Raw genomic sequence first — 17,504 nt, 5'->3', positions numbered from 1 at the left:
CCTTCAAAAATTATATAAATCATCCTTGAAGTTTTCTTGTGCCCTGAAAACATTCTATTTTTATTGTACTTGAATAACCTGAAAATGTCCTTTATATTGCTTGTCCTTCAAAAATTATATAAACCATCCTTGAATTTTTCTTGTGCCCTGAAAACATTCTATTTTTATTGTACTTGAATAAACTGAAAATGTTCTTTATATTGCTTGTCCCTCAAAAGTTGTGGAAATCATCCTTGAATTTTTCTTGTGCCCTGAAAATATTCTATTTCAAATGTACTTGAATAACCTGAAAATGTCCTTGAATTTGTTAAGGATTTCTTACTGGACACCATATAATAATTACACATCAGTCCAATTGTGCCATTACATGGTTACTTTATTTCAATTATATTGATACAGACCAATGACTCGCTCATGGAGCGCAAGCATCGATGAATAAAGTATGAGATTTATGATGGAAAGTTATTCGCGAGGGCATCAAACGAAATACCGTGATCACGAACAACTTGCGATAGGATAAAACGTTCTATCTACGGTCTTCATAAAAATTCTTTGATTTCTTTGCCTCGTACTTTTCACGCTCGCGTCGTGATATCATTCGTGCAAGGGGAAGAGGAAAAAATTTAGCCAAAGATCGAAAAGTGTTTTTGTAACCATTAAAACGCGGTCGAACGATTCGTCTCTTGCAGAAACTGACCGCAACGGTTTATGCGTCTGCGATATTAACGCGTGACTGGAATTTTTCACGGACGTTATCAGCGAGCAAAGCTGTCGAGGTTTTCAGAGCTATGTAGGCCATTCAATTGTCGAGGGAAATCTCTGATGCTTGTCAATGTTGAAAAAAAAAACACATTCTTGAAACCTTTTTCGTGACAATCACGATTACAACGTTGAATAATCGGTGCAAACTTTTATGGTACGATACTCACAAGGAAAGTTCGCGAGAAATTAGGACCAGCCAGTTTCAATAAAAAAATTTGTTTTCAAAATTCGACGCACTCTTGGCTTCAAATAAAAAGACTCGTGTTTTAGGGTTTCAGAAAAAAAAAAATAACAATTAAAAAATATATTGAAAACTTGTTTTACGATATTTTTTTTGTTTTTTTTTTTTGAGAGAATTTTCTCAGGTCACTTGTATTCTGAGCAACGTTAACTCTAAAATAAAAATTTGTAACTTGTGCAGTCATTTTTATCCTTGAATATTTCGGTTACGTTGGACGAAATACGTTTGAAAAAAGTTTGTCTTTATCTTCTTTCAACTCGCAAAAAATGCTCATTATATGAAATGACGATAGATGGGTCTCCTTATTTTGACCCAGCATTGTGTCGAAATTCAATTAGTTTTCTCCCGGACAGCACAAGATTTGAAGCCCTCAAAACAAGTCCAAACGATGTCTTGTGGACTCGTTTTTCACGTCGGAAACGATATCTTCGAGTTAAAAATACATCTCTATGCCCAAAAGACGTCCTTGCCGATTCTTGGACGTCAAAAAACAGGTCACGAGATATTATTTATAGACGTCTTTGTCACGCCTCAAGGTCTGCGAAAAACAGAAATATCAAAATATTGAGGAAAGTTCTTTACAAAATTCATGTGTATACAGAAAGATCAACGAATACGTTTCACAATGGAAAAAAAAAAATTATTCCCTACAAATTTGTTAAACAATTTATTTGACAACTTTTGGGCATTATTATTATTAAAATTTAATTTTCTTATCGTCTTTATTGGAGATGATTCTTTTCTTCGGTTTTTGTCTTATCACAAACTATTCAATATCGTCGACGTGACTCAGTTTTGATTGCGAATGTACAGCCAGTACATCCTTAAAGTAACCTTACCAACTCGAACCTTGTGAAACGTTCCTCTTATTTCAGGAGTTGACTGCAGCCAACGGATCGAACGGGGCGTCTGGGAAGCGATAACGTACAAAGATTCATCGATCGAGGGATCGGCGAGTCACTGTTCGATAGTCTGGCGTGACTCTTTGTACGTAGTGGGCGGGGAGAGTTATCACAAGGGTGAAATGATATACGTTTACGATTTCACTGGAAACGTTTGGGAGACACCGCATTACGGTGGTAAGCATCCGGAGCCGCGTTATGCGCACTCCTGCGTACTCTACGGCGACAAGATCTACATGTACGGTGGAGTGATCCAGAACTCAACGATCACTAACGAGATATGGGCCTTCGACGTGTCCTCCCAGGTATGGGAGAACGTCACAGTCCGTAACAACTGCTCCAACCGAACGATGTGCGGTCCTCTAAAGGTCGCTGGTCACACGGCCACTCTGGTCCAGACTCACGGTAAGAAGGAGAAAATGGTAGTGATCTTCGGACACTCGCCGCAGTTCGGGTATCTCAACACCGTCCAGGAGTACTACTTCGGTGTCCGGGAATGGCAGATGGTCGAGACCTCCGGATACCCGGTTAAGGGTGGATACGGTCACAGTGCGTCACTGGATCCCTTCACCGAGTTGATCTACGTCTACGGTGGCTACGTATCCGAGTCCCAAAGCACCCAGGTCCTGACTAGCATACTGTACTCCTATCACCCGAACACTAGGGAGTGGAGACTGCTCACCTCGGCACCGTCGGCGCGTTTCTTTCACTCCGGTGTCTTCGTATCCGGCGGTCTGATGCTCGTATTCGGTGGAAACACCCACAACGACACCGTCCATTCCCACGGTGCTCGGTGCTACTCGTCGGACACGATTGCCTACGACGTCACCTGCGACTCTTGGCACCAGTATCCGATGCCATCCGAGCTCACTGACCTTCCAAGGTTCGGACACAGCGCTGTTAAATTCGACTCAGCGATGTACATTTACGGGGGTTTCGACGGACAGATGTTGTCCGATATGATAAGGTTCAGACCCGGTAGCTGTGACCACCTTACTATACAGAAACAGTGCGTCAATTCAACCATTGGCGTTAAGTGCGTTTGGGACAAACGCGAGGGACGTTGCGAACCGATATCTAAGATCCAAAGACACGTGCTCGAAGACGACGAGGCCCACGATGGTACCTACATGAGGTGCGTCGACGGATCACCACCTCGCGGTATGTCCTCACATAAGGAACTCTGCAAGGTCCAATCTGACTGCGCAGCTTGCGTTCAAACGTCCTACAGCTGTGTTTGGTGCGGTAAAAGCTGCGCCCATGAGACCTGCTGGGAGAACGGAAACTCGGCGATGATGAAGCCGATCAAGCACTTGGAGCAGTGCGATTTTCACTCCGAGGCGGAGTGTCTTCAGCTTCACACGTGTCCAGCTTGCTCGAATAATCCAAGGTGCGTTTGGTCCTACGACAGGTGTAAACCGCAGTCGAAGAATACCGTCGTTGGCAACAACACGACGGTTCAGAACCAGGTTCAACCTCTGACTATGGACACTTGTCCGATATCATGCAACGAGTTTACGTCGTGTAAAAACTGCACGGAGTTTGAATGTATTTGGTGTCAGAACGAGGGAAAGTGTGTCGACAAAAATGCTTATCCGGCCAGTTTTCCTTACGGACAATGTCGCGAATGGACTACTAGTGACAACAGGTGTCGGTCCACTGAGACCGGAAGGGAGTGGTGCAGCTTTTATTCATCCTGCACAGGATGCAGGTCTGATCCGGGATGCGGGTGGTGCGACGATGGCTCTGGGACCGGGAAGGGACAGTGTCTGGAAGGTGGGGCCAGAGGGCCCACCCTAAAGGGGACTAACGCGTGTCCCTCTGACGATTGGTACTTCACCAAGTGTCCAAGTAAGCATATGAGACATCGTTGAGTTGAGGATGAGCTGCTGCATGTATTTTTTTTTCTTTTTTTTTATATTTTTGCAATGTAAAAATTGATGGATTTTAGAAATTTGTATCTATCAAACGATTTGTAAATTTTTTTTTTTCATCGTCATTTACAATCAATTTGTAGGAACCATTGTTTCACAATGACGATAACCATTTGTCTCGATGACCTGTTTTGCAGTGGACAAGATATTTCGAAAAAGGTTCAATCGATTTATTTCAAATTTGGATATAGTGTTCTTGAATAGTTTTTCCTCTTTACTACGAACCTATTTTTGAAGTTATCGTTTATTTTATTGATAATTAAATTGAAAACTTGTTAATTTTTTGCGACAAATCGAATTCCATCTTCATACGGTCAACGTTGCGTTAAAAAAGTGAGTCAGATTTTTTTATATCGCTGGAATGAAGATAAACTATCCAAGAATATTGACTCCAAGTTTCAAGTAAATCGGTTCAGCCGATTTTGAAACCTCGCGAATACTGCAAAATATGTTACACATGTTTACGTTATTGTCAATAACATTATGCTTCATATTTATTGATTTTAATCAAACCAATACATAAATAAAATTTGATTTACGTACTTTGGAATCCAACGAACCTCGATGAAATTCAATCATTTGTTTTCGAGATATAAGTTTCTAAAGTTGACCTAATTTTTTAGACGTCATACTTTTAAACACTGCTTGTCTTGGGCAGTTTTTCTTTTGCGTTTCAACCAATGCAGTTGTTTTCGGTAACTTACCCCAATTGTGAGAAAAAGAAATGATCTGTATCTACCTTGCGACGATTCAACTCCCATGAGTGGATCAGATTGAAGGTAGTAACGTAGTTAACGTAGCAAAACAGTTACAAAATATTACCATTTTTCAACCTCGGAATAACTTTGAAGTAACCCAGTTTACACAACATCAGTAAACATGTAACGATTCACCAGAAGTTACTGCATTACAGAGAAATTTTTAAAGACTGTTGGATAACAATTTTCACCTAAAACGAAACGCTGCCTCAACTCTACAGACTTTAATCTCGTGTCAAGCGTGCATTCTAAAATGACAAATTTTAGTTCGATTCTTCTTACAGGTTGTCAGTGCAACGGGCACAGTACGTGTCTTCCAAACAGTAGCGTGTGCATCCAGCCATGTGCGAATTTGACGCACGGACCTCACTGCGACAAGTGTGTTCCAGGATACTTCGGCAGTCCCTTAAACGGTGGCACTTGCCAACGTAAGCTCATTCCTGCCGCTATAGTCGATAAACGATTACATAAAATCCAAAGTTTAGCGCAGCGTAAGAGTCTAAAGTTTTGTTTTACAGCCTGCGCCTGCAACGATCAAGGCACTCAATGCATCAGTGACTCTGGAAAGTGTTTTTGCACAACAAAAGGCATCACGGGTGATCATTGCGAAAGGTGTGACGTCAATGGTAGATATTACGGCGACCCTACGAACAAAGGATCCTGTTTTTGTGAGTTGAAAATAATCAAGCTCTTCTTCTGCGACAATGAAAATTTAGTTTATACAGAATTATCGCTATCTTGAGAACAATCGACCGAATAAAAACTCCACAGTTATAATTAATTCGTTGTTAATTTTTGGTGGGTTTCGATTCATGTTCTAACAAAATTTCTACATCGTTTATAGACAATCTGACGATCGATTATCAGTTCACGTTCAACCTGAGCAAGAAGGAGGATCGTCACTACACTGCTATAAATTTTAAAAATTCACCGCCAAAGTCGGATGTGGACGCTGATTTTTCTATAACCTGTTCCGTTCTTGCCAAAATGAATATCACAATACAGAAAGCCAACAGTCCTGAGAAACCGTTACTCTCTGGAGCAAATTGTACGACGTACAAACACAGATTCAGTAAGGCTGAATACAATTTTGGAAGCGAGGACAACAATACTCTGACCACTTTCTACGTCTACGTTTACGACTTTCAGCCACCACTGTGGATACAAATTTCATTTTCACAATATTCTAAATTGAATCTTCAACAGTTTTTCATCACATTTTCTACGTGAGTATTTTAAATTCAAATTCAACCGTTCAATTATCGGATTAAACATTACTAAAATATAATCACACGTGGCATGAAGAATGATATTTTATCCCTTTCATAACAAACTATTGTTCCCGCTTAAAAGTTGATCAAATCAGGTTAATATTATCGATACACTCAGTTTTATGAAGTTTTATATACCTGTAAACTATTAGATTCGAACAAGGTATTTTTGCATACTTCTTACGCTTGCAAGTCGATACATTAAAAATTTCACAAAATAACCAATTTCAAATTATATATAATTGTTGTGAAAATAAAATACGCAATTATCTTGTGGTCTCATGTTATGGACGGTCAATCCTGAAGCATTCACTTTTCTTTGCGAAGAAAGTACAGTATTATATATTTGAAATTTCCATATTTGTCAAGTCGACGAGGACGAGAAAAAAAAGCTAAATAAACCAACGTTGAAATTGATCGTCACAACATGTAGACGTCAGTGTGATTTGGCTTTGAATTTATTGGGCGACGTAGTTGATATTGGGAATCTTTTCTTTTGATTTAACCCTCAGGCAGTACTAACTTGTAAACTAGAGAATACATGTCCCCTTACAGATGTTTCATGGCATTACTTCTGGTTGCCGCTGTACTTTGGAAAATCAAGCAGAAATATGACATGTACAGAAGACGACAGCGTTTACTCGTCGAGATGGAGCAAATGGCGAGCAGAGCCTTCAGCCAAGTCCTCGTCGAGATTGAACGTCGAGATATCGAACCGGTCATAACTGAGCGAATACCCAACACTGAGATGAGTAATACTCGGAAGAAGAAAAAGGTAAAATCTCTACGAATTTTGGATAGTAGAAAGAATAAAAGTAGAAAGTGGTTTTTAATAAATTGCTGCCGATCATAAGATTCTCACTTGCGCTTTGAGGCGTGAAGCGAATTTTCATTTACGTGAAATGTATTTTCAATTGATATTTTCTAATCAACGGGTTTTAACATACGATTAGACGGCTCAGAATGTACAGAACAAATATTGATGAACATAATTTTCAACAAAACAAACTCCAATCGAAGAAATTGAATAATCGATTGTCGTGATGTGAATTCTTATATTTTACCCATTTTTTTGGAAGAACGAAAGACAGAAGTATCATGTAACGAAGGTTTGAAAGTGCGAATGAAGTTCACTCAGTGGAATTTAATTGACACAATATTCCTTTAAAAGAGAAATTTAAAAAAATACAAATCGCATAATTATCGATTACTTTCAAGAGATCCCAGTATTAAATTATTTCTACAATGAAATAACTGAAACGTTTGAACGATTTTATCGAACTGGACTAATTTTGATAGTAAATGAATTCTCTATAAATCATTAACGTCATATTTTCCGTTCAGCTTTTCAGGTGATCAAAAAAGCACGATTAGTGAAATCGTCGTGAGTTATGAACAGTAAACCAATGCGTGAATAAAAAATACCGTTGTCGAAAATCTGGTTTTTTAGATTTGCAGAGAATTCATTAAAATTATTTAAAAGCTGCGATTTTTTCATTGTAGAAATGATTCGATAATGGAATCTCTTCAAATTCATCGATAATTGTACAATCGTAGCTGAAATTTATAGTTTTATTACTGTTTTTCTGTGTCAAGGAAATATTGCTTCAACTAAATTCAACTCCATTAAGTTCAGTTGCACTTTCAAACCTTTGTCACGTGATATTTCAATCTTTACAGCTCTTCGACTGGACGACATGTTCGATACATCCTCAAACGTCGTTAAGACATACTTGACTCGATTTGATTTCCAAAAAATCGTTGGAACAATAGTCGATTCCTGATTTTTCAGGGCGCTCCGAGTCCCATCGCTCTGGAACCATGCTGCGGAAACAGGGCTGCCGTTCTGTCTCTCCTAGTGCGACTGCCCACAGGTGGCGAAGCCTATACGCCGGCTGGCCAAAGCGCAGGACTCGCAGTGGCGTCCGCTCTTGTAACTTTGGGGAGTCCGAGAAGACCATCGCAAGAGGTGACGACAAAAGAACCGAAGAAATCCCGAAAAAGCGCTAGTCAGCATCCGGATTCGACGTGCATATAGCGATAGCTCCGTGTCGAAACGAGGTTCTCAACGTTCGTATCTCAGCCTGATCCGGGTTTCGGTCAGAATCGAGGTAACTGTCGAATCGTCTCGTCGTATCGACGACTAAATTTCGTCTTTCGTCCAAGAAGTAAGTTCTTCTTCGCGGTTCTCTGAGGTTGTGCGAAGTTGTAGATTCTTCGCTGTATCCTGCGTCTGAGATTGTGTCATCGATGATCCGCGATATGTTGTGGCGCCTTATCGCTTCTGGTGTCGAAACAACAGGCGTACCTTGAACAGTAAAACGTATAAATCTTTCAAACGTAACATATCGCGCTCGTTTCGACGACTTGCCAAGTGAGATTATTTCTTCTAATTGTTAAGATGGTATAGATATTTTCTCAACCTATGACGGAACGCCGTGCGGTTTGTGGCTAGCTTTAGTTTTCAGAGACCCGTAAAGAAATGCTTCCGCTGAATCGTAGACCGTTTCAGTCTTCGGTTTGAAAATCTAAACCCGTCGTAGACATTCCGTCGTTAATTGATTTGCGCAGAACTGAATTAACGGCGATCACTGAACGAGACTCAGATTTCAAATGCGCTGCGATTGGCTTACGCAGAGTCAATTTCTCATCGGAGACTTGACGAGAAAAAGATGCTTCTGAAAAAGATGAACGAGAAGAAGGGGGGATGCAATTGAAAAATTAATTACTCTCTAAACTGAATTAATAATCAGATGTCCCGAAAGGAAAACTAGCGCAGGGGACTGAGGTGAAGTGAATCGTAAAATGATGCCGTCAAGCTGTCGCAAGCCTTAAATAAACCTATACACCCTTGCTCGAACGATGATTATTAATCGTTTGGCAGACGGTGAAAATAGTTTCTTTTTTTCCTTCAAATCAAATCTTCCGTTGGGAATAAACCGCTTGGTTTTAACTATATATTAATCTTAGCAACGTATCTTCGAGGAGAAAGTTGCGTACCGGCAAAGGTGAGACGCAAAATTTGCGTTGTGTGTTCATAGTAAAAAGACAATTTTCACGTTAGCGTATGGAAAAAGTTGAGGGAAGGGAAACGTGAGTCAGGAAAAATTGAAAAGAAAGAAAACACGAGAAAAGTAAGCGCCGGATTCCCAAAGATATCCTCCAGTTAATGTATATAAATTATTTAAGAGCAGCTGTATCGGATTGGAGAATGAACTGAACCGTCGAATCTCAAGATTTAGCCTAATCGATGAGAGGATCCTCGATGATTTCTCTCGACATTTGAAAACGAGGAACGGCGATTAATTGTGTCTAGGAGAGATTGAAAATTTGCCAAAACTTTTGAACAGATATTTTTGTTCGTTTCGACAGCGTTGCAATTCTAAACTATGGGACTTGAGGGCGTTGCAATAAGGAAACGATAATCTCGAGATAAATATTGATTTACGCAAGTCCAGAAAGCTAGAACCACAAGATACGATAGCGAAGTATAAACGGCAGAGAAATAGTATATTGTATAATTTATAATACGCGCTGCATCGTCTCTTGTGACAATATTTTAAGACGTAGACATGACACTTCCCTGCATCACATGATATTAGATTACCTTAATTATAGAGACAAACATCCGTACATGCATATATACATACATACATACACGCGTATAGCAATTACATTAATTCAATAACGTATTTGTATATTGGAAATTTTTAATCACTCATTATGAATTAGCGTAAACTATTCGTGTGCTTTATATTTTAATAATCCATACTTTAGTTCTCCGTCATTCTGACGAAAACTTTTCACCTGAATAATTCGAGAATTCCGGACTTTCGTTTCTTTTTTCTTTCATCTTTCATCCGGAGTCGGAATAAAATTTTGTGTTCTTTTTCTTTCGTTCAGACTTTTGCAAAGGCGATATACTTGAACTATTTAACCACGTATTGTTAGTTTTAATTAGATATCTACAATATTTTGTTCTACCGTCAGTCAATAATTGCCCTTCAAAAAAATTCACATTTGTATCGTCAAGGCGATGTCGAATCGCTGGAGCAGTTCGATTTTCGCTCGCGATGCGAAATGTCCATTTCATGATTTTTTACGAATCAAGTCGATTTCTATTTATTGAATATGTGCTCTCACTCATTCGTTCGTTCGTAATTTCACTCGTGATATTAAAAACTTTTTAGCCGCTATCGGAACAAGTAATCCCAATATCTTCCTTCGTTTTTCAAATTTGAATAATTATTTTTTACCCCCGCGTATTATACCACAAACCAAGTGTCATTCCGAAAGAAGGCATTTGATTCAAAGATCAGGATTTTTATACTCGTGTTACTTTTTTGTTCTCTTTGAATTTTATTTTATTTTATTTTTTTTGTTTTTTTGTTTTTTGACGTTTTTCTTCTTGTAGGGTGAAAAATTGAACGTAAGGAAGAGAGGAAAAAAAATTTTTTTTTTTTCTTCATTTCAACAAAACCCGAAAGTACAGTCAGTTTAGTCCTGTGAATACGTCCAGAAAATTTTCAAAAGGATGATTCAACAATGAATTGACTAGGGACACGAGCCCCGGTCTTTCTATTAACCCGATTCTTAGATCTATGAAAGAATAGATGATACTAAGATAAAAAAAAAAAAAAAAAAAATTAAACAGAAAGAAGGAAAAAGAAAAAAAAAAAAGAAAACAAGTATAAATATGTTGATAACAATTTTTAAAATGAAATCCACTCAGTTTTAAACTTAAGCGTACAGAATATATACACAAGATATTTCGAAAAAAAAAAAAAACAAATGAATAAAAAAACAAGCAACCGAGCAAAGAATGAATGAATTGAGAAAAAGAAGAATAAAAATATTAACTTTAAACTAAGAACGAAAAAAACATGAATTAATAGAGTTAAAAAATGGAGAAGAGAAAATGGAAATGTGCAGTAACAGCTGCCGAATACTTTTTTAGGATAAAAACGTCATGTATGTAATAATCGAAATATTTATTTTTATCCGAACGTAAACATAAAGTTTGATAAAATATTAACAGTTAAGTGATACGAAGTATGTAACGAATGGTAAATCTGACATTATACGATAAAAAAAAAGAGTCTGCTAATAGGATATTAAATTGTATTGTCAGTACAGCGTGTATTATTATTATTATTATTATTATTATTATTATTAATATTAATGTTATTACGTTTAATATTATTACTATTGTTAATATCGTAATGAAATTTTTTCTAATAACTCTTAAATTTGAATGAATGAACAGTTTTTTCTTTTTGTTTTTTTTTTACATCTTCGAGTTTAATAATTTCTTTGGGTGCTTATCTGATCGAGTTTCTTCGTGAAGTAAAATTAAAAAATTAAAAAATTACCACATATATGATGAAGATATAAAAATTTATACGGACGGGATCTGTCGCGTTGTGACAATTTTAATAACGGAGCAGCTTTCGACGCGAAATATCTCGGCGTATTTTTATTTATTTTTTTTTTTTTTACCTTAAACCTCCGTACACGTTTTATAATTTGTCGGATTGAATTGTGCGAGCTTGAGAGGGAGGGATTTAAAAAAAAAAAAGAAAAAAAAGAACAACTAATTGCGTAAAATATCCAAGGGAACAACTTAAAAATTTTCCCGGTTGGCTGAAGAATCCCAATTCCAAAAAAAAAAAAAAAAAAAAAGCAAAAGAAAAACGCAAACTTTAATTCGTTTTTCAAAAGTTTTTCAAAAGTATTCAGTCGATTTGGAGAATGGATTTTTACAGTTCTGGCTACGAACAGTGTTCGTTATCATTTGCTAGCCGGAAACGTCAATGCGTGAATGAAAATAATAATAACAATAGCGATTTATGGTGGATTAGTTCTTTTTTTTTTTTTGTGGTTTTTTTTTTTCTACTAACGTAACTGATAATCGTGTATAGAGAAAAACTATCTCAAAAACGAAAATAAATTCATCGCAGAGTGTCAGAGAGACGAACTTTGACTTTTGATAGCCATAACTGAATTATTTCTAAAAATATTTATCCAATTAAACGTTTCGCCTAGAAACCGAGGAAAATCATTTTCATTCAAATGGGCTATTTCCGCTCAACTCAATCAGCCCTTTTAAAATGTTTCGCTTTCGGAAACGGAAAAAGAAAAAGGAGGAAAAAAGCATGTTGTAGATTTTTCGAAATAGAGGTATTTTCAAAATTATATTATAATATTCCACAAAGTCGTGACATGTTTTTTTTTTTTTCTCCAAATGATAGTCAGAGTTCAAAAGCAGTTCGAGATTTTTTTTTTTCGAAGAATCAAACATACCAGGATATCCGAGATTATGATTTTTTTTTTTTCATGGTATTGGAACTTGACGGTAAAATCAATGAAGAAACGAAAAACTCGAATTTAAAGAAATGCCTTTTTTTAATCGAAATATTACGGCTTGATTTAATCCTGTTTGCTTTGTACTTTGTTTTTATTTTTGTTTTCTGTTTTTTCTTCTTATTTTTTCAACTTTTTCTTTCGTGTGTAATCAAAATCGAAAAGATAATCAGTGTAAACGATCATTTGAGTTGAGTTTCATGCCCACTTATGTACTTTTTCATCTGTTATATGAAATTATAAAAATTTACTGCAACGGTCGCGATATTCTTATCTGTCAGAAAATTTATCGATAAAACGATGTGAAAAATTATTGCTAAAAGGCAGGAAAGCTAGTTAAGACGCTATCGATGCCGATGGACATAATATTGTGTGACGTGTACGAGGCGACGAGTCTGGCAAGCTTGTGAATCCATGAGAATGCGATCGAAGCGAAAAAAAGACATGAATAAAAAAAGAAAAGAAAGAAAGAAAGAAAGAAAGTAGAAACAAAAAAAAAATATTTAATTAAATTCACCGTCGAGTGAACATTGAATTTTCAAATTGTATATTCAGTTTTATCTAGTCTGTATACCATAAACGCGTTTTTAACAAAGCTGAGAATAAGAGGCAGCGAACGTCGATTCGCTAAACCTGCTTGAAATGCGATTGGTTTTAAACAGAAAAGAGAGCGAGCGAGTGAGAGAGAGAGAGAGAGAGGAAGGAAAAAATCATTTGATACGAGGTAAAGAAAATGAAACCAAACGGATTCAAGGAAAGCAGCGGGATTGAAAAGTACATAAGACATAACATATAATAGCTCAACCATTTTAAGACTGGAAAAATGGCATTTCTCGTGAAAACGATATTTTGGAACCATGGCCGTATTTTTGTGGTATAATATTAGACGAAGCGTAAGGAACGAATGTCGAGCGTGTGTATAATTACCGTACCGTATGAATGATGAACTTATTGTATTATAAAAATAAATTTAAAAATAATAATAACAATAATGAAAAAAAAAAAAATTAAATAAAATAAAAAAATATTGTTTAAATAAAATTGATATACATAATTAGTCGACTAGTGTTTCGTTTCTTCGTTATACCGTTTATGTTTATTCCACTTTTTGAACGTTATTTCTGTTTAGAAATCAAGGTCTACCAAAAATTCAACTTCAAAATTTATCGCTTTTGCCGATTGCTTAAACTTGTGCGTGGATTCAAAGTCGATTAAAAAAAAAAAAATAAATAAAAAAATATTCTGTTCCGCTCGGTTGATCGTATGAAACGTAGAATTATTTCATCTAATCATTTTATACACTTGGAACAAACCACCGAATTCACACTGAGAGAAATTTTTAGTTCCGTTTACCGCTCAGTCATTAATTATTTTCAAATATAGTTCCAGGTAGAAAATGAAAATCAGTTTTATAGCCGTTACCTACTAACTGTTTTATGGCGTACTTATAAAATACTCGATACTCGATTGAAAATACTTTAAAATACTTGAGAGAAAAAAAAGAAAAACATGGTGATCTTTCAACGCATGTCGGAGGAATAAATGTATGATCGATGATGTAACGATCCTTAAATTTGAGGTAAGTGTACCAGTTATTTACCCTGTTCCAATTATTGACCTTTCTTGGTTGTTTCTGGTTGTTCCTTGGTTCTAAAATCATCGAAAAATAAATTTGTAGTATCAATTGGTTCTAGTCATCGAGAAATTAACAATTTGTCCCGCCTATTTATGATTTTGGAAAATAAAAGGGTCAATTATTGGGGCTAAACGTTTCAATAACTGGTACTAAGCTTACCTCGTGTATTCGAAATACGATGGATGTTGAATGCATCGTGCCACTTGTAGTTTGAATGGTCGATGACCTCCGTAAGAAACAGGTTCTTTAACTACGCGTCGTAGCGATTATCTGCGTATAAAATCTTGCTCCGAGTACAAGACCTCACACCTTCGATAAAGCCGTTGCTTGTGGCTGGTCACTGAAATTAAACTGTAATAATCATTGAGCTTTTCTCTAGTTGCATAGAATTTCTGTCAACTTTACCATGCAGTGTTCGAACAATGGCGCTGTGTTCATACCCGCATTTATACTCTTGTTGCAGGTATTTTCGGCAGTCCAATCGCGTGAGTATAATATTTTACACATATAAGTGTCACAGTTGTAACGCTAAAATTAATTACTCCCAACACCATGCATAATGCCAATGTGATCAAGTTTTTCGGTACTCATTTCGGAAACACTCGGTCAAAGGACCTCGCAGAATCCTCATGGAAATTAGCTCCAAGTGGAATTGCCTGGACCTTCGGTATGTCATGGTACGTATCCTCCCGATGAAAAGTTCTCGTGGACACAAGTCCCAAAAATCAGTAGTTTCCGGGATACAGGCTTCGGAAGGGGGGTGGATGGATTTTTTGATATCTCTGGATTGCGCGATTTTTACGAATTACAAAGCTTCAAGGGGGACTTGAAATCAAATCTGTCATTCAAAAATTGCACAGCCGATTCGCAGAGACTCCGCACAGGCGTGAAAAACGGGACAACTCGATTATTGCATTAGTCGAAGAGTCTCGTTCTTCACGCGAAATCTGACGTCCCAGCTCCTTCCGGTAAACCAGCGAGTTCGCGGATGGAATCAATCACAGCTTCCTGCCTGTCCTGGAGAATCAACCGTAAAGTTTTTCGAGCGATTTGCTTGATTTCAAGTCCCCTTGATGTTTCATGTTTCATCGTTCGTGAAAATCAGGAAATCCATAGATGTCAAAAAATCTGTACACCTTTCTTCGGAAGCCCGTATATCGGAAACTACTGATTTTCGGGACTTGCTTCCATGAGAGCTTTTCATCGGGAGTATACGTTCTGTAACGTACTGAAAATCCAGCCAATTTCTATAAGGATTCTGTGGGGTCCTTTCTTGCTCAAAGACATAATATCTACTATCACGTAACGTTATACTTGTTCGGACTTTGAATTTAATATCCACGATTTACCATACTACATATCAACTCTCCCTCCTGTTACAGGCAGCTCACGAAATGTCACTAACGAAGATCATTCGTCAACTGAACTTCTTTCGCTTGATTGCGGTAGAAATTTAGGCCAACCGTTACGCGATGGATCCAAGACTGAATTATCCGAGTTTCCATGGCTAGTCTTGGTGGAGTTTATAGAACGTAAGTGACCTCAACGAACGAACTATATCCAAGATCCTCGCATGTCTTCATCGAACGTTTTTCAAGTGTCTCAAAATCCTCTTACAGAAATCGTTCAATAGTTCCCGCAGTCTTATATTCGCTTTATCCTCTCCTCTCATCTTCACCGAGTCAACAGTTTAATCTCTTGACTGCAACTAGCGATTCTTCTACCGGAATTATGTCTTTCCATCCCAATCCAATCACTCTCCTCGAGTCAACTCCTTTACACTCACCACTGTCATAATCGAATCACTCGATCATCATCAACAAACCAACAATACCATTTGAATCGTATGTCTCAACCTTAAAACCGATCCCTTCCTTCTAATATCATGTCCTGCATTGGTAGTAGTGGCAAGTAAATGGGAATAATCGACGTGTACGGACCTTAAAACAGCCAAATAACACCTTGGTGGTGGTACCTGGTCTCTAAGTATTTTTCTGTGCTGAGAGAAATTTTTATTTCCGATTACCGCTCAGTCCTTGACTAATTTCGATGCTTTCAGCCAACGGCCAGGTGACGATACCGTGCAACGGAGTGTTGATCAGCAAACGTTACGTGATGACCGCCGGTTATTGCGTTAGGAGAACCAACGCGCCTTCATCAACATCTCGGAACCAGATGACCGTTCGTCTTGGCGAGTACGATTTGGTCAAGAAGAAGGACTGCGTGCAGACCATGAACGGCAGTGAGTCGTGCTCGGATGACCCAACGAGGATCAATGTCGAGGAGGCGACAGTCCACGAGGACTATTCGCCAAACTCACCGGGACATTGGGACGACATTGCGCTTCTGAGACTGTCGCAGGACGTGACATTCACCAAATACATTCAGCCTGTCTGTCTTCCGTCGAAATCGGCGAGTGCTGATGAGGGCGAGTTCTACGTGGTTGGCTGGGGCTGGACGAAGGATTCCAAGGAAAATCCCTACCCTGAGAAGCTGAAATTCAAGCTTCCAACGGTTGACTTTGAGCGATGCTTAAGCCTCTTTCCAAACGCTAGAGAAGGTCAATTCTGCGCTGGCGGTGCACCGGCGGATAATTTTTGCGTGGGTCACGGAGGCGCTCCTTTGATGAATTTGGAGAAGACCAACGACGGAGACACGCGATGGACCGTTTCGGGCATAGTTTCATTCGGTCGGACTAATTGCATCGGCTATGACTCGCCGGAGGTCTACACTAAAGTAGCTCGTTACGTACCCTGGATACTCTCGAAAATTAGGGCATAAGTCCGTGCCGATTGACTAACGAAATCGAACATCTTATCTGACTTTTTATTCAAGGTGTGTACCTGCAATGTCACGGAATATCGGCGTTAATTGAAATGCGTTGTCAAATCTTGGAACAAATCTTTGTATCTCGTGATGAAGCCAGCGAGATATTTTTTTTTTTTTTTTTTAATTAAAGTTTAAACGTTTTCGCACAAAATCTTTGTATTATGAAAGTAATTAATAATAGAGGTCAAGAACTAAGTTAATCGTGAAAGTAATTGACTCGAACCAAACAAATAAAAATTAACGTTGAAAGGGTTCAGTCCGTACAGTCTGCTCCAAGAGTACAGGCTTATGGGGGGGGATGGATTTTCACGTTTGTGAACCGAATAATGCATAAATATCGGAATATAGTTGTACATTTTTTTGCGTTAGTTTTGTTATCGTTAATGAACGAGTTTAAATTATCCGCTGAGAGATGATTTATTATTAACCGGGCTATGTACGGCGTTTCGTGTTATGGGATTAGTCACAAACACGCTGGATTCGGGACGGGGTTGTTGATAAACAAGACGGGTAACGATTGCTGTAAGCTGATAGCGAAGAACAGTCTTGGCCGGGCAACGAGACGGATCGTTCTTGATCTCGTGACTGTGAATTCGTAGACTTTCCGGTAACAGCCAGAAAACTAATTTTCATTTTTTACCTAGAACTATATTTTGTCGATCGCGGTAAAAAATGAAAATAGTCAAGGACCGAGCGGTAACCGGAAATAAAAATTACTCTCAGTGTATCGAGAGCAAAATCCTTTCGTGAATTCATAACCGGCAGAGAGTGTCGATGTGTATAATAATAAATACAATTATACCAATCA

General features: G+C 38.0%; 2 protein-coding genes and 1 long non-coding RNA gene across 7 annotated transcripts in view; 2 read left to right on the top strand and 1 right to left on the bottom strand.

The window, feature by feature from the left end:
• LOC124309225 (putative protein tag-53) overlaps nucleotides 1–10,688 on the top strand; it is a 26,875-nt gene extending 16,187 nt beyond the window's left edge. For 2 of the 3 annotated variants that reach the window (XM_046772646.1, XM_046772649.1), the window contains exons 4-9: nucleotides 1,879–3,756; nucleotides 4,882–5,025; nucleotides 5,116–5,265; nucleotides 5,442–5,823; nucleotides 6,403–6,643; nucleotides 7,661–10,688. In XM_046772646.1, the coding sequence (XP_046628602.1) occupies nucleotides 1,879–3,756; nucleotides 4,882–5,025; nucleotides 5,116–5,265; nucleotides 5,442–5,823; nucleotides 6,403–6,643; nucleotides 7,661–7,906 (3,041 nt within the window). In that variant the 3' untranslated portion in view covers nucleotides 7,907–10,688. The remainder of the gene's footprint in view (nucleotides 1–1,878; nucleotides 3,757–4,881; nucleotides 5,026–5,115; nucleotides 5,266–5,441; nucleotides 5,824–6,402; nucleotides 6,644–7,660) is intronic. The other variant, XM_046772647.1, reaches the window with a different exon arrangement.
• On the bottom strand, nucleotides 8,042–14,152 carry LOC124309233 (uncharacterized). Its single transcript, XR_006909205.1, has 3 exons — nucleotides 14,027–14,152; nucleotides 13,832–13,881; nucleotides 8,042–8,176 (listed from the first exon to the last, which is right to left on the bottom strand). It is a non-coding gene; the product is annotated as an uncharacterized LOC124309233 (long non-coding RNA).
• On the top strand, nucleotides 13,763–17,504 carry LOC124309231 (phenoloxidase-activating enzyme 1-like). Of its 3 annotated transcripts, XM_046772659.1 has the most exons (4): nucleotides 13,763–13,810; nucleotides 14,331–14,352; nucleotides 15,250–15,399; nucleotides 15,927–17,504. In XM_046772659.1, the coding sequence occupies exons 1-4, from the start codon at nucleotides 13,778–13,780 to the stop codon at nucleotides 16,646–16,648; spliced, it is 927 nt and encodes a 308-aa protein (XP_046628615.1). In that variant the 5' UTR covers nucleotides 13,763–13,777; the 3' UTR covers nucleotides 16,649–17,504. The 3 variants fall into 3 exon arrangements, with proteins under 3 accessions (XP_046628615.1, XP_046628613.1, XP_046628614.1); XM_046772657.1 differs by lacking the exon at nucleotides 13,763–13,810 and having other exon boundaries at nucleotides 14,152–14,374; XM_046772658.1 differs by lacking the exon at nucleotides 13,763–13,810 and having other exon boundaries at nucleotides 14,214–14,352.

This window comes from Neodiprion virginianus, chromosome 7 (genome assembly GCF_021901495.1).
Source record: "Neodiprion virginianus isolate iyNeoVirg1 chromosome 7, iyNeoVirg1.1, whole genome shotgun sequence".
NCBI lineage: Eukaryota > Metazoa > Arthropoda > Insecta > Hymenoptera > Diprionidae > Neodiprion > Neodiprion virginianus.
This window is presented reverse-complemented; position numbering and strand designations above follow the sequence as displayed.